At 39.7% G+C, this 16,707-nt stretch overlaps 1 protein-coding gene across 2 annotated transcripts; it reads right to left on the bottom strand.

Annotated features, from left to right (window-relative positions):
* Positions 1 to 1,733: 1,733 nt before the first annotated feature.
* Positions 1,734 to 16,707, bottom strand: YTHDF1 (YTH N6-methyladenosine RNA binding protein F1). Of its 2 annotated transcripts, none has more exons than XM_066561578.1 (5): positions 16,473 to 16,707; positions 16,060 to 16,084; positions 14,522 to 14,601; positions 9,080 to 10,682; positions 1,734 to 3,249 (listed from the first exon to the last, which is right to left on the bottom strand). In XM_066561578.1, exons 1-4 carry the CDS (start codon positions 16,497 to 16,499, stop codon positions 9,108 to 9,110), a joined length of 1,707 nt encoding a protein of 568 aa, XP_066417675.1. In that variant the 5' UTR covers positions 16,500 to 16,707; the 3' UTR covers positions 1,734 to 3,249; positions 9,080 to 9,107. The 2 variants fall into 2 exon arrangements, with proteins under 2 accessions (XP_066417675.1, XP_066417676.1); XM_066561579.1 differs by having other exon boundaries at positions 9,156 to 10,682; positions 16,473 to 16,705.

Raw genomic sequence — 16,707 nt, 5'->3', positions numbered from 1 at the left:
GCTCTCTTCACTGGGATCTCACTAATACCCTGTGAGCAACTTCATAAATACCTTTAACTTCTTCAAAGAAATAGCAAGTATTTTGTCAAGAAACACATCTTTAAATATGAACAGCAGTGTTAATGGTGAAAGAAAAAAAAAGTAGAATTTAAAATTTTACATCCTCTATTTCCATCTCCCAAAAATGAGAAGTAAAAAAAATCAGTCTGGCCTTCTGAGCAAGATATGTTATGGAAGAGAAATAATCTTGAATTTCTGCCCTTGCATCTCAGTGTAGGTTTAACTTCATTGTTTTCTGTACCAGCTCAAGTCGTTCCCAGTGACAAACAAAATCTCCATAAAGATTTAATTATTCTGTACTATAACTTTTGGTGTGACTACCTGCAAGCAAATAGGTTTTTTCCCCTCATGATGCATATTCACAGCTTCAGAGCAGTGCAATGTGCTGCCATCACCAACCAGCAATTGAACCAGAGACATAATTTACCTTTTTAATCAGCATTTGGTGCTACCAGCTCCATTTGGCTTAAAAGCGAAAGGCAGCAGAGTTACTGTCACATCCAAACTCCAGAAACACCAAGCAAAGCAACTCATTTAAGGAGTGAGTTCAAGCAGCAATTCCAAAAGCACACAGGAACATTCCTTCAGAACTATTACTTGGACTAAATAAAGAATAAGCAAGACTTGTGACATGAAGTTATTCTTCAAGAGACACTGGAAGAATGTTTCTTCCCCCTCACAGTGAAATGTGAACTCTGTGAAACACAAAAAGTGAGTCATCCCTTGGAATTGCAGTGGCAGGGGATTGAAAATCAGGACCAGCAGCCAGCACTGCAGTTATCTGAGCACCCAACGTGCTTGTGATGAACAGGATTATTTTACCCACTGTTAAATCTTCTCCCACCTCTCTGATAGGGCTGTACCACACTGCAGTGTCAGGAACAAATCTCTTCTTACTGAAGCTGCTTTCTGTTGCCCACAAAGCCCGACAGCTGAAACACATCACCACTTCAATATTGTCAAACCAGTTTCAGCTGAAGGCTCCAAATTATTCTGTTTTTAGAAAACATTTACCTGAAGTCTATTGGTATATCACAGCAAGGAGTGTTTAGATCTGGAAAAAAAATTACTGAAGTAGTGTAACTAACTTTTCTCTTGAGGGTCCAGATGCAGCAGTTCTTTCTGGCTCTAGAATCACCAGTGGAAGTGTTCTGATGTAAAAACTGAAAGTAACAGCAGGTGCTTTTATTGGATGGAAACACCTTCATGAAATGCACAGTTGCTTCAATAAGTCAGTTAAAAAAAGATATCAAAGCAAATTACTGCAGGTAAGAGCTGGGAAACACAGCCAAGTGCTGGGAACAAAACTGGTCAGAGCATTAGTGGATTTGGGAAGCTCTTTTCTCACCCTGGTGATCTCAGGCTGTGCTGCTGCCTCCTCAAGGATACAGCACAACTTCCAGTCCTCAGCTGCTCCATCGTACCAGGGGAAAGGGAAGCACGAGTGACAGCCACTGCACATGGATGCAGGTCCTCTGAGGAATAGGAACAGTCAAAGCTGCTTCCACGTGCTCTGCAGAGTCCTGTGAAACCATTCAGGTGTGCTGAGAGCAAACAACTGAGTTACTCATCAAACCACTTCTCAAGTTGGATTTAACTGAGGAATCAGCATAAAGTGTGAGTAGAACAGACGAAGAAAAATGAAAATGAAAAAAATGAAAATGACATCAGGCTTGCTAAATATGTATTGTTTATTAAGGCTTGTATTCTCCTAGAGGAAAAAGTTAATCTGATGCTGTCCATTACTCCTTACAGGCAGTAACAGTCCAGAGACAGAGTTATACGTTCTAAATACAAGTCTAAATGATACAGATTAAACTTTATTTAAATTGGAGGTCCTTTTGGAGTAAATAGTATTCAGAAGATACTTGCTTTCTAATATAGTAAAAGATCCTCTACAATAAACACGTGCAGATTCAGTGTGCTAGAGCAGCGGACATGAGCACCATTTCCATGCTTAACTGGAACTCCAGTTGGTGACAGGTTCTCCGAAGGTCCCCTCACTCCACAAAAACATGACAGCAAATTCATTTTCTTAAAACAGGTTTTTTTACTCATCCAACAGAAAAAAAAAATTAGACAAACACACTGTCAATTTCAAATATCTGAGGCATAATCCATCATATTATCCGTACTATTAGTTCCTACGTTAAAGCTCAGCATTATTGGTATAAAAACTTTAAATGGCATTAGGATTTGGGGGGGTTGGGAGAGAGTAATGAAGGGAAGGATTAAAAATGATCTGCAATTAACTAATAACACCTGAAAGCTGAAACAGGTTTAAACACATTGTTTAAAACCCCTGCAATGTCGATAGCATCACATTATTATTTAATTAAGCTACAAAAACCGTAAAGCAGAATTATGGCAGAGAGAAAGCGTCTTGCTCACCCTCAGCAGGATATGGAATAACAGATGCACACTGAAGCACTGCTTAACAGAATGTGAAAGGGAAATATTTTCCAGAGAAACAATTCCACTGACAATTTGATTTTCTACTAGACAGAAAAAACCAACATGGCGCATCAGCAGTTTTTTAAAAGAGTAATTGTACAGATAAATAAAGAGGCAGAGCAGCTGCACAAAGTGATCAGAAATTTAGGGGTTTTTTCATTTTAAAATTCTGAAGTGCAGTATCTTACGAGTTGTTTTTTTTTTTAATGACCAAAAAATAAAATAAAAAATCAATGCATGGTTTCATACTTCTGCCATGAAGAAAAAGGGATTGGGAGGAGGATAAAGGAAGATTTGTCGTGTATTCTCCATAATCTCTATATCTGGCTAGGAACATAATTCGTGCCAAAATAAAGTCTTTGGGAAGCACTGACACTTTAGTATGCTCATGTATAGGTCCACATTAGGTTAATATAACTGTTTACCAACTTAAAAAAATAAAAACAGACACACTTTTATTAATGATTTCTACAGAATTTTACATAGAAAAAAGATACAAATTAATGCAGATCCACTTGGGCAAAAATAAACTACAATGTACTTAAAGATGCAACAACTTAATTTCCCCTGCACGAGAAGATATATTGGAACTGAAAGCTTTAGTTTGTCCTGATGCCAGGATACAGCACCAGTTATACTTAATTTTGTTTCTCATAGTCGAATCTAATATCAGTTCTAGTATATATATCAAACTGTTTATGTTTATTCTTATTGTTTGTTTCGATTCTGACGTTCCTGCAAAGAGAAAAAAGTTAAGATTTTAGTCAAAGGAACAAGCAGAGTTTTTAGTAGTTTAACAGAGCTAATGTGATCCCAGATAATTACACACTTAAAACAATGCTGCTACATTTTATAAATACACTGTTCATACCCAACAAACCCAAGGCCTTGATAATTTAATGTTTTTAAGTGCAGTCTCAGGTGGAACATCTGGATGAATACCTGCAGTCACTTCAAACTAAGGTTACAGAGAGAGAAAGGTATGAAATATCAACACTCCTAAGGAGAACCAGGATCTGCAATATTCTGCTTTCTGGATTATTTTAGCTACTGCAGTAGTAGCACAACCAATACATGAGCAGAAAGCAGATGGCAGATTAGTGAACTCCACAGAACTGGTCTAATTTTGAAGCACTCAAATGACTTTGGAGTTTAGTCACATTCAGTAAAAGCAGGGATTTGAGCTGTCGAGAAATTCTGTCCCTAAATCTTCCTACAGGTTGAACTATTCTGGGAAGCACTGGGAAATACCTGGGGGTAAGAGACAGAAACAATATCAGGTAGAAGGAAAGTTTTGTGCTTCTACATAGTCTGATAAAACCCAGCACAGCTGGACTGACCAACCCAAGGGTGTCCCAAGTGCTGCTGGGAGGGTCTTTGAGCCTTTTCCCCAAGTTTCTGCTAATCACAAATACTGAAGCCAGTAAAGGTCACCTAAGGGATAGAGCTGGGGGCTGCCTGCAGTGAGTTCCACATCAGTGACCCTGTGCCCTCCCAGCAGCACAGGGCTCCAGGGACGCCTGAGCAGTGCCCAGCAGAACACCCAGGGTTCCAGGAGCCCCACAAGTGCAGAATGTGCAAGGACAGCAGGACAGAACCAGGCTGCTGTGCCTTAGTCCTGTGCATCCTCCAGCCAGGGCAGCACTGCACACTGAACTGAAAGGGCTCAGCCTTCCCATTTTTGCTGCTTACACGGCAGAACTGGCATGGAAAGACTCAATTCTGTACTTAAACACATCACATGGCACCAAATCCTATACCAAAGGAAATTGTGAACTAGCCTAAGCAGCACCACCAGCCAACTCCTGAACTAACACCTTCATATTTTGTTTTGTGGACTCATTCTGTATAAAGTTCATCTCAGAATTGTTTCTGTTGTGATGTAAAGCTTACTTGCTAATATACCAATCATTGTAAATGTAACAGACTGCATTTGCTGTTTCAGCTGGTCACAGCATAAAAATCAGAAGAGATTTTTAAAAACAGAATATATTGATTTCTGCCTCCAGGCAGAATGTTAATATTTTAATTTTCATAATAAAATTAAGTCAACAAAGTCCAGAATGAATGATAAATATATAATTTAAGACAGAAGTAAGAGATAGCAAAGTTGTTTTACCAAATCAACAAAACAAGCTGTGTAAAGTGGTAGAATTTATTATAAAAATCTATTCCTCCTGTCTTTTAACTCTCAACTATGATGAATTATCAGCAAAAGCCATTTCCTAATGGCAGAGTATCAGAACATTACATGTTATTCTTAATGAAAAGAGCTTATGTCTGCCTGACATTTCAAACAAAAGGTGGGTACAAAGTATCTAGAACTGAATCATATCAACTCCATTTTCAGGCTTCCAAAAAGAGGAATTGTTTCATCCTATTTCCAACTTCCATTTCCAAGGTGGCACATCCCCTTTAGAGTCCTACCATGTTCATGAGCCCACTCTTTCCCATTGCCACCTCATGTAACTTATTGAACTTATTTTTATTTTTCTGTGTAGTCACCCACTGACGTCTCTAATTCCACTTCCTTTAGAAATGGAAGCTTTCCATTCTCAAGGACTAGCCCCACATAAAAGAGGCAGGCTAGCACCTGAGACCTCCACCTGAAGTGCTCATGGCATTCAGAAACTCAGCTCAGACTCTAATTCAGTAAAAAGTGCTCTTTACTGAGCAAGTTCCCAAGCAGTTCCTCCTACCTTGCTTTCTGCTTTCTCTCTTGGGGGCTAATCTGAGTCTTCCTCTTTACAAATGTCTGAAACCACATAAACTGATGCAACAATTCTTCGTGCTCTCGAGCATGGCTGCTTTTTAGAAGCTCTAACTCTCAAATTCTCTTCCTTACTGCTATTTAGCACTACTGCAAGCAAGAACAGTTTTGTAAGCAGCTAACAAAGCTGTGCTCATTTTGGTTCTGAAGATCCGGAGCCTTCAGCTTCTCTTCTCCAGTGGATTACTCTTGATATCTCACAGGAGAGCTCCAGCTGCACACTTCTCCTTCAGGACACTAATCTGTGTGGTCTTCAGACACAGGGAAAATAGGTTTCCACAAAACTTGCAGTGATTTCCACCTTGGAGACACTCATCCCTGTCAAACTTCTGTTCTCTTCACCTCAGGCTAAAGTAGCTTCAACTTTCCTACTAAACTTGGTTAAAGTCAGTGGGATCAAAGCATTCATCTTCAGACACAAAAATAGAAATGTTTTCTTTATCTCAGGAACACGGTATTAATCTTAAAATATGTTTTTTAACTAGTGCTTTGGAGGAAGGACAATATTCCATCCTTTTAAGTTCAGTGACTGTGTTCACAGAAAGCTCATCACTGAAAGGAATCACCCAGTGCTAGGAGAAAATGAGTATTTCCAAGTACCACACACACCAGCCAACACTTTTCAGTATTTAATCACCTAAAGCAGAACTGGTAATCTTGGTGATTCAGGAGCTTTCTGAGACTGTGCAGCTCTGCCAACACAACACCAAGGTGTAGAGCTGAGTGTCTTGCCTGAATCAGAGGTGACAGCACAGCAGCCCAGTACAGCAACTGGGACCATCTGCTGTGGTGCAGATCTGGGAGCCTGAGCTGCTGACAGCTCATCTGTCACCTGTAAAGTAGCAAGATCTGCAACAAGTTTGTCTTCACAAGCTGTTAAACTTTGGAAGACAACTTTGTTAAGGCTCTGATAGAATGCTTTTAGGGAATAATAACTAATGCCACATTATACTCTTTTTTTTTTTTTTTTAAAGAAGCTCTCTCACATATCACAACTTTTTCAGTTTTCAGAGCATGGGCTTTGATGACAGAAGCAGCTCTGGAACTGACTGAAAAAGGCTGTGAGGGTCATGTGACAATTCATGCCACACACTTTTGCTATTTCATCCCAGACCCCAATCCCCTCCCAGTTTTTGGTTAAGTATTTCAGTGGGGCAAATCAAAAGCTGGACTTGTATCCCAGCATGACCAAATCCTCTCTCAGTTCTGGAGGGATACCTTCTTTCAGCAATGCTGCAAAGTGATCAATCTTAGGCACTTGGAAGAATTTCATCCAGCATTGTACCTGCCAAAGCCTCACTGGATGATTTGGCACTGACACTGCGGCTCCTACATCATTTAAACTCAGCAGCACAAGCTGGAGCTGGCTCTGCACACAGCAGCCATGGAAATGTTGGTTAGCAACAAACTGGAACCATCTGAAGAGCTGAAATGCCAGTGGCTTGCCCTGCACAGATTACATTATTATTCTCTACTAAATATTTCTGTATAAATGAAATTGTATCATTTAAGCTCTCCATGTACAGCTTTTTAAGAATTGTGTCCCTTTGTAATCACAACAGCAGTGAAATGGAAGCACAAAATTTCAGTGATTTTACAGCTAAAGAAGAGTATAATGAGTTAAACCCAGCAATCTGAAAAGCAATTAAGATGGCACATATACCAACAACTGACATCTGAAAATGTCAATCAGGTTGTAAGATAAGGTTGTTGGCAATAAGATTCTTCAAAAATTATTGTCATAGGAAGACTAACTTTGTTAACAGGAAGGTTTGAACTTCAACAGCACAAACTTCTTAACAGTAAGAACTTTAGGTATGTGCATACCCTGTAAAAAAACCAAACTCTTCTAGTAATCAGCTGGACTTCTAAAATTCATTTTATCAATGAAGGAGAAAAAGTAGTGACTTTCCAATCAAGTTTTATAGAGTGCAACCTGACAAGCAGCATCTTATTTTTCATTCCTTCATTGCTGCTCTGCTTTAGCTCTCTAGCACTATTACCTTCCTTGGTGTACTTTGGTGTCCCATTTTCTAAGCTATTCAGAGAAATCTAAGAAATATAGACTAGACTTCATAGTTTATTTTGTGAATGTGTAATACAAGCCATAGCCTCTGTTTTAAATGAGGAAGGAAAATGCATTATTTTCAAAAACTGATCCTGTTACAAATAAAGCAGTGACCTAGGTAAGAATATTTTTGTGCAGGAAGTGGGAATTAGTTGTTTATTAAATCAACCCAAAATGAGATCAGCTCAACAGTCAAACACCAACCCTCTGAGATCCCACAAAGCACAGAAATTCTGCTCTTTGTGCCACCATTGGGATCCTGCTGAGGCCAGGGATTTATCTGGGCAGGAGTAGATCTGTTATCACTTTCGCTGTGCTCTCACTTCTTAAACACCCACAGTTCTCCCCTCCAGCCTTGGCAGCAGAGCACAGGGAGACAGAATTAAAAACCCAAACCAATCACACCCCACTACACCACAAACACTGGGCAGAGGAAGCCAGGCTGCCTCACTTTGTCAGGACTCTCTCCTGCATAAGGGAACACCTCTCCAAGATACAGGCCACATTAAATGCTGAATTGCTAATTATCTACTGAAGGAACAAAGTATTCAAGTAAAGCCCTTTAGGTTTTACTTTGTAGAATCCCACAGGGAGTATACAAGAAAAACTTGCAATTTTAAGCTGTCCTTCCCTGCTGTGCTGAGGTCAGCTATGCACATCTATCATGGCCAGGAAAAGTTCAGCAACAAAGTTTTAAAGACACTGAACTCCTTTTCTCATATAATTTAAAGGTCCAATCTATGAAGACAGTTTAAAGTAATTTTATCTACACTTTAACATGGCAATAAAAACTTTAAAATGGCAATTTTAGAATTTAAGCTGCAGGAACATGCATTAAGTCTTTACTTTAAAAACATCTTAACAAAAATATGAGCTACCCTAAACTAAAGCAGCCTGTCAAACAAATGCTGTATTTGCAATGCTATACAAAAAAGGTCTAGGAAACACTATCAACACCAAGCAAATTGAAGTGTTACTTCAGTAGCAACTACACATCCTGACACCTATTATTTTGTCAGGTCATTACTTCTAGACTGCCTAATTAGAGAAAGGCATTCTTGAAATTGAGTTAGTGGGATGGAGAGGGACAGAGATCCCTTGTGGCAGACTTAGAGCCATGAAAGTGTATGGAAAGTTTTACTACACTCTCCCAGTTACTGCCCAGACTTCTCTCACTACATCTTCACTCAAAACTTCAAGAATTAGTAGACAGATTAAACCTGGGAACTGAAAACCTTTATTAATCCAAATAATACACGTGACTTCAGCAGCATAAATGCACTCTTTCTAGCACTATTCCAGCAATATTATGCAACTCTTTCTTTTCCAGAGAGATAAACTGAATAAACAAAATCAGCTTTCTTATTCTTAAAGGTGATGTACAAATTTCAAATACCAGTACAGGTATCAATTTTGAAGCCCAGTTCCAGTCAAACAGTGTTTAAACACCTCATATTTAAGGCAAAAAAACTTAAGCGACAATCACTGGCAGAACCCAATTCTGAAACAAACTATTTTCTATTAACCATTTTAAGATAAAAAAATAAATCAAACTCCAATAAACTGGACATAAAGTCCTTTACCCGCATTACTGCTTAGCTTTCTGCTTTGAAACTCATTGACTTGTGAAACTCTCACAAAGAAATATGCATCAGATTTGTGTTGCTAAACACACAAGAAACCATCAAGTTGAGATTGTATTAAAAACATTTTGAATTCCTACTTACATTTTTCCACCATAGCAGCCTTCACATTTCATTTTCCCCATATCTGTGTATAAAATAAATTTTTTAATAAGTTTACCTTCCGCACCACCTCCTCCTCTTCCTGGCGCTTTTCATAATGAGAAAAGTCATCAAAGATGGAGGTCGTGTGCTTGTAAGTAGCAATAATTTTAAGCACTTGTTTTGCTTTTTCTAAGGGCACCTCCTGTGTATCACGGGAGTTTGTAACGGGTTTGTTGTCATTGTTCTCCAGCCTGATGTGTCTCAGTTGGTTGTTGGGCACATCCTTCACAAAGATCCACTTGACATCAAATTTCCCCTTCCACTTGTCCTGAGACCAGACACCCGCACTGGTGCCATAGTCCACAGGTGATTTCATCTCTGCTACTCCACAGAAGTGTCCACTGCCATTGACACTGAACAGCAAGTACACGGGGCCCTTGCTGTTCATGGAGCGAAAAGCGCTGTCCAGGCGTTTGTTGCCGTGTTCCGTACTACACCAAATAGAATATTTAATGGAACGATGAATATCATCCTCGGAATAGCTCTTTATTATGAACACACGTCCATTTTTAAGGTTCCATTCGAAATCTTTAGGGTTATAGCTGTGAGCAGCTTTCAGTTTTTCAAGGACAGGATGGGACTCACCGCTCGGAACGGGGTTGGGCTGGGTGCTGCCAGCTGAGTTGGTGTCATTCCCAGTTCCTCCACTTTGGCCAAAAGCTGCATTTCTGTTGCGAGGAGCTACCCAGCGGTTTTGGGGTGGCTGCTGAGGGGTCTGATACTGTGGCTGAGTCAATGGAGGAGGCTGAGCTGGAACAGGCTGAACAATTGGTTGCTGTGGCTGTGGAACAGACTGAGGAGAAGGTATCTGTTGGGGGGCAGGAACTTTTGCCACAGGACCCTTATTGTCCCAAGTACCTATGTCCATATTATGCTTTATAGGGGGAGGAGGCAACGCTCCTCCGATTACAGGTCCAGATTTTGTTTTCATTTTAGGCTGTGGTTTTGCAGGCTTGCTGGCAATAGCAGCCCAAGAGGTTGGTTTAGATACTGGCAAGTTTACATTAGATCCACCATTCCCAGAGAGGGCGCCTGTCATCCCGGCACTGTTAACAACAGAACCTACTGTTTTCACTGCAGAAGTCGTAACATCTCCACCAATCTTAAGTCCAACCATTCCCTGTTCAATACTGTTCATTCCAGGAGCTTTATTTAATGTATCATTATGAAATCCTGTTTGCCCATCCACAATGGTACCCCCCAGAGAACTGGGTGGGTAGCTGTAACTGCTCCCATATGCTGAGCTTTGTGTCTGCTGTCCTTGGGATCCGCTTGTTCCCCAAGCTGAGAAGGCAGGATTTTCAGGGAAAAAGTTAAAGCGGTGTTGATAGATATTATTTCCCAGACCCCCAGGCTGTCCAAAAACGGCATCGTGCATAAAATGATGATCCCCATTACTGAGCTGTCCATAGGTGGTGAGATAAGGGATAGGAGGATCTCCTCCTGTAGACCATGGTGCTTCACTGAGAGAATAGGGGAACCCAATAGATGGTGGATAATAACTGGACAGATAAGGATCAGTCATTGATGGATAGCTACTGTTCTGTTAAAGAGAAAAAACAGTCACCAGATAAATAAACCCTTCATTTATAAATAGCCACAACACCAAACAGAAAAGAACACTAGAGACAAAGTTATGTCATTTCTAATGACATTGGAAACTCATTCCAAGAAGGATTCACTACAAATGAAGTATCTGGGCATCCATAATACCCCAGGACTAGGGGCTCACATTGAGATTAATACTTGAGATGTTGAAACCATGTAATCTCACACTACTAAGGTTATTTAGTAGCCAACACCCCAAATTATTGCAAGGAACATATCTAACTATATTTTGTGGCTCACAGAACTAAGAATATTTAGCATTTCTAGACTGCTACGTGGAAGAAGCTTTAGACTAATCACCTTAATATGACAACACATGTAACATACTGTTACAATCCTCATTATGTAGTTGTTTTGAGGGGCCAACAGTCTCCAACAAAAAACCCACACCTCAAGCAATAGAACATACACAGGCTACTTCTGACACACGTGCCAAGTTTGCCACAGATAAGAGAGACAAGCTGACATTAAAGGGCCTGGTGCACCAGAGACAAATCCATGCCCAGATGGCACATGACACAGGCCATCCCCAATCTTGGAGAAAGACCCTTTCCAGCCTGTTGAATAAATCTTTTCCTCCCTCAGTAGTAAAGTTACAACTGTGCAGGAGTGTTCCTGACTGTCCTTTCAAACAGGACATCTCTCCCACTCATGAAATAAGAGAACAAACATTCATAAACCAACAGGCCTCCTCTGAAATTTCCTCCCCTTCAACCGTTAAGTATTAGATCAAGCTGAGAAGCTTTTCCTCTCACTAACACTTGGCTGGCACCTGATCTTGAAGCATTCCATATGATTCTTACATTCAGCAATGCAAAAGAACAAAGCCAGGATGTTCTAAAGTAGGTTTTATTCCTCTTCAAATCAACTTGAAGCACTTATACTGGAGACCTTCCAAAGTGACACTCCAACCATAATTACCAGAGAGGGGGTGGGAAGGTCAACATCTCCTGTTAATGAGTCAAACAGTAGCTCTCCTTTCCTTACTCATAAAGACTATTTTAAGAAGAGGAACTCTTCTTTCAAACTGCTAGATTTCAAACGTGGAAAGAAAAATCTATCTGCAAAATCAGGAAAATTGTACCAGAACTTCAGCTATTTTCCAAAAATCTGATTATTTCTCAGCTTTCTCAAAAAAAAAAAAAGTAAAATCCCGTCCTTGCTGAAGATAAGCCTAATATTCAATTGATACAGAATCATTTTTACTGCTCATTTTTCAATGACCTCTTTTCCATGACACCTCAAAGCCAGAGTAATTCAATAGTCTTGTGTTTCATACACAGAATGATACCACAATATGCCTCCAGGACTTCCATACAGTACTGCAAACACTTCAGAGACTGAAACAGCCTAAATCAAAGGTTATTGATTCAAAAGAAATGATCTCTGCCACTTTTCAGGCTGCCTTTATTTACACACAAATTCTATCACTAACAAGAGGTACAGAAATCACCTTCCTATGAGATGATCCTCTAAAATACACTGAGTTTTCTGAGCCTCCCAAGCTAAAGTAATCAATATTTAGCATAAAAGCCCATTTTTCTGAAAGACTTTGACACTGCTGAGTGTTTGATTTTAAAGTGTTAATTTAAGAAAAAAATTAAAAACAAATACAGATGAAAGGGAGGAGATATAAGTAGTTCTCTGAGATACTTATGCTCATAAATTCTGTAAGTTTAGATTTTAAGACCAAAAAGAGTAAGCCTAGTAGAAAAGCAAGTGTTTTGTCTCAGAAATATTTAGGCTAAAGGATTTTAGACAATTCCTGCAGCTGTCATCTCTTCACACAGCCTGTAAAGTCCCCACAAGGATTCTTACAAGATTCAAGGAAAGTTTCAGCAGCCATCCTTACCAGACATTCAATCTATTTTGACTGGCTTTATGCCAGTGTGTAAAAGAAACCCTGACAGAAGTTCTTCCCTTCAACAGCAGAACATTTATTTCAATAAACTTATCCTTGACCTTTCTGCACCCTTCTGTATCTTTTTTATTAAAAATTTCCAAACAAAACCAATTCAACCATTCTGGTAATTAGGAAAGAAACTCCTATCCCCCAAAATACGCTCCTTGCTGGTGATTCCCTGTTTCACAGGAATAATCTCTTGGTTCTCACTGACTTTACAGGAGGATGCTTTTCTTGCTGAGTGTAAATCTGTACATGAAGAGTCCACTTGACTCAGTTCTCTCTGCCCTTAAAAGTACTTTTAACACAATATTACTCACCTACTTTTGACTTTCAATGTTAAATATATTATTGTGTTAGCTGGGGCTTTAATTTCTTAAGTTTATTTTAAATATCCAGTTGGCTTCAAATCTTTTTTTTAAAGTTATCTGTACTTTACAGTAATTTTCAAGGGCTGAATAAATCTGACTGGATAACTGGATAATAAGTCTTTGTTCAGCAACATGGTTGCCTTCAGTACAAAATCTCACAGTCCTAATTAATGCTACTGTCACTTTCCACTTAAAATTGTAAGAGGACCTACACAATTGTTTCTTGTGCCATGCCAATTTTTCACTGCAGCATAAATAAATTGGTCAATGGAGCTACACTTTCATAAAGAAAACTTTTTTTTATAATTATGGAACTTCTAACAACCATAGAAATTTTTCTATTTAATCCTAATAATTTGGCTTGTTGACAGCAAAGACAAACTTCCCAGAATAAAACTATAATAGATGGGTATATTTTTTCTATGTGAACATTCAGTATATTTCAAGTTTAAAGTCATTAAAAATCACATACAAATCTGATGGAGCACAATTTCAAAAAATCAGAGGGAAGTGAAACCCTTAATTTCTTTTATAATTAATTCTGCATTAAAAATTAAGATTTTGCTTCCCTTTTACCCCACAAAGGTTTTTCTACCTTCCACAGCACATGAACTCCAAAAGAAGGAATGCCTCCCATTAAATGAAGTCTGGAGAACATGTCTATGCTGCAAGCAAGCTCAGTGATGTCATCAATATTAACACTGGCATCTGACAGCTTCAGACTGAATTATAAATTTCCTTTTTAAAATGTAACACTTTGCCATCCCATCATGTACCTCTGGTAAATGTTTCTCTCTGAAATGGTGTTTCACACTTGTGAATGAAAACTTTTTGCTTCTCCAGTTTTTATACCTTTTTTTCCCTTTAAAGTTCTGAATGTGAAGTCAAAAATTACTTCAGAGAATACTTTCAATTAAAATGGCATTTTAGTCATGGATGTTGATTTAATGTACATTATTATGACAGTTTACATTACAGTTCCTGACTCTTAAGCAACACATCTTTAATTCTTAAAATGTATCAGAGAACATGAAAGAACAACAACACTTCTGAAGTGTAAAAAATGGGCCAACTCTACAAAGTACCTAGAGAGCATCCAACCCAAATCTCAACTACATTAATTTCTGTGATTATATAAATAATAGAGATCAGGAGAGCCCAAAAGCAGAATTTTTAGACTCCTACAAGCAACTGGCCTATCAAAGAACTGTAAGATGAGGCTGTCCCAGTCCAGCCACACCAACAACCTGCAAGGGGAGGAGGAATCAGCTCCAGCTCCTTGGAGCATCAACTTCATTTTCACTTGTGGCCATCTGGAGATGCAGAGTAATATTAGCTTTGGGAACACAAATGCTGGTTGTATCACCAAGTAACACAATATGCTGTCATTTCTTTTTCCATTTCTATTTAAGGCATTTGCTCCCTCCACACAATCCTATGAATGGAGTGCCAACAGCATGCCTAAGGAAAAAAAAAAAACTAGGTTAAAAATACACTAACCTGATTTGACTGCCCGGAAAGGTAAGGTTCAAAATCGTTGTCATGAACTGTGTCTTTCTGATGTAACGAACCATTTTGTACTACAAAAAAAGGGTTACAGCACATTATAACAGCAGCAGCAGCATTGCAGCAGTGATGTTCCACCCCATGCTACTTTAGGAACAGCCATATTTCTTCTGCAAACCAGACAGACTCATAAAAAGACCAAGGGATGACATTTCCCACCCCCCCAGATAGTTTCTCTTTATATTACTGCTTATGAAACAAAGTTTGAGTAAATTAAAAAAATTAGTAATTAAAAATTCTACAGCTGAGGGTGAGTAAACAACTCATGTGAATTAACTCCCAATAGAAAATCATTATTGAGAACAATTTTGTGAAAAAAGATTGGGAAACAACATCTATTGTTCTGGCCCATAATTAGAACACACAAACTCACAGTTCTCCCAGCGTGTGCTATTCACTGCTTAAGCTGGCTAAAATAAGATGAAGTGAGGTTACATTTAATTATGAAATGAAGACTGCTAAGAGCTTTGGTATCCTGATATTTTCAGGAAAACTTAAGTTTCAACATTCTGATCTGTAAAAAAGAAGATATCTGCCATAAAGTCCTACTTCAGCATAAAAGAATGTCTGATAAGCCATTACTGAATGACATACAAACCCAAAACAGCTATTAGGTCCCTTCAAATAATTTTCTGTTTGCTTTAAATTTGAAAAAACAAGGTCAAATACACGGTATGGTAGTTGCTGTATTTACCTATTTCATAGAACCGCTGAACCAAATGTAATACTACACCAAATAAAGTGTTTAGCAAACAAGTTTGGGAATTCAGCAGAGTATTTCTGCAAAGTTTATCAAGGGGAGCAGAAGTAAAGAGTGTTTACAAACACAGGGAAATGTGTTTCTTCAACTAGAAGGAGCTGGATTTTCAAGGCAGGTTAAGATGTATTAAAAAGCATTCATGAGTTGGATATTATCACTTTCTAAGTCTTAAGAGTTACATGCTTGTTAGCAATCACAGTAATTAAGATATTTTTAGATGACTTATTACTGAGTTTAATTTCAATTGGAGCAGAAGAGTTATAAAAATACCTATTATCTCATCAGAAGTTAACTATCTTTTAAGTTCTCAAAATTATTAAGTTTTATAGGCTTAAGTAAATATCCCAGCCAACAGCAGAGCAGCAACACAACTGGATTCCCAGAGCGTGCAAAAGTAGACAAAAATACATAAATTGTACAGGGATATCCTTGTGACTTTACACAGCAACCTGCTTCATCTTAAACAGGGAGAATTATTTAGTAGCAACACAGAGTCCTTCCCACTGCAAATCCAGCAGCATTAAGTGGGATGCAGGCAAGCTCGGGTGAACGGCAGTCGATGTTATTTTTGAAACAAAGCACACATTCCCTCATTCCCAGATGTTTTCCACGCAGAGTAACAGCGATACATTTCTGCTCACCTACAGGTACCTGTGTAATTGATTTCTTACAGTAACAATTTAAGCGACCAGATCACAGCATGATTTCTCACCTTTATTATCCTGTCCTTTCGGTCTCTGGGAAGCCACAGCACGTGATTACGGGAAAAAAAAGAAAAGGGAAATAAAAAAGTTAATTTTAGAAAAACGCTTATATTGTCATAGGCACTGCGAACCCCACAGCTTCTGAGGACGGGAAAGAGACTTCTAAAAATGGCCAGCAGCATCTCAAGGTTTGTTTGGACCGGGGCTGGAGCAGCGTGTTCCACGTATCACTCAGCACCGGCCTTCCTGAGAAATGGCCCCGGCTCCGGGGAGGAGGCGGGAACGTGCTGTGCCCACGGGGGAAGTTAAGGAGAACGATGGAGCTCGAAAGCAGCCGACGGGGAAAAGAAAAGCCTCGCGGGGCCTGCAGCCGCAGGCCCGGGAATCCCCCCGCCCACGGGCCGCCTCGCCACTCACTCACCTGAGGGTCAACGCTTGTGGCAGACATAATTCATGCACAGGGCCCCGTGGTTCAGCAGAGAGCGCCGGGGGACGAGGCAGGGCCGCTCGGCGCGGCGCGGAGCTCCGGGGCCTGGCGGAGGGGCGGCGGCGGCGCCTCCTCTCCCCTCAGGCGGCGGCCAGGCGGGGAAGGGGCCGGGGCCGAGGGGGAGGGAAAGGGGCCGCCTGGCGCCTCCTCGGGGCGCCTCCTTAGGAGA

This window comes from Molothrus aeneus, chromosome 17 (assembly GCF_037042795.1).
Source record: "Molothrus aeneus isolate 106 chromosome 17, BPBGC_Maene_1.0, whole genome shotgun sequence".
NCBI lineage: Eukaryota > Metazoa > Chordata > Aves > Passeriformes > Icteridae > Molothrus > Molothrus aeneus.
Note: the sequence above shows the minus strand (reverse complement) of the source record. Positions and strands in the feature narration are given on the sequence as shown.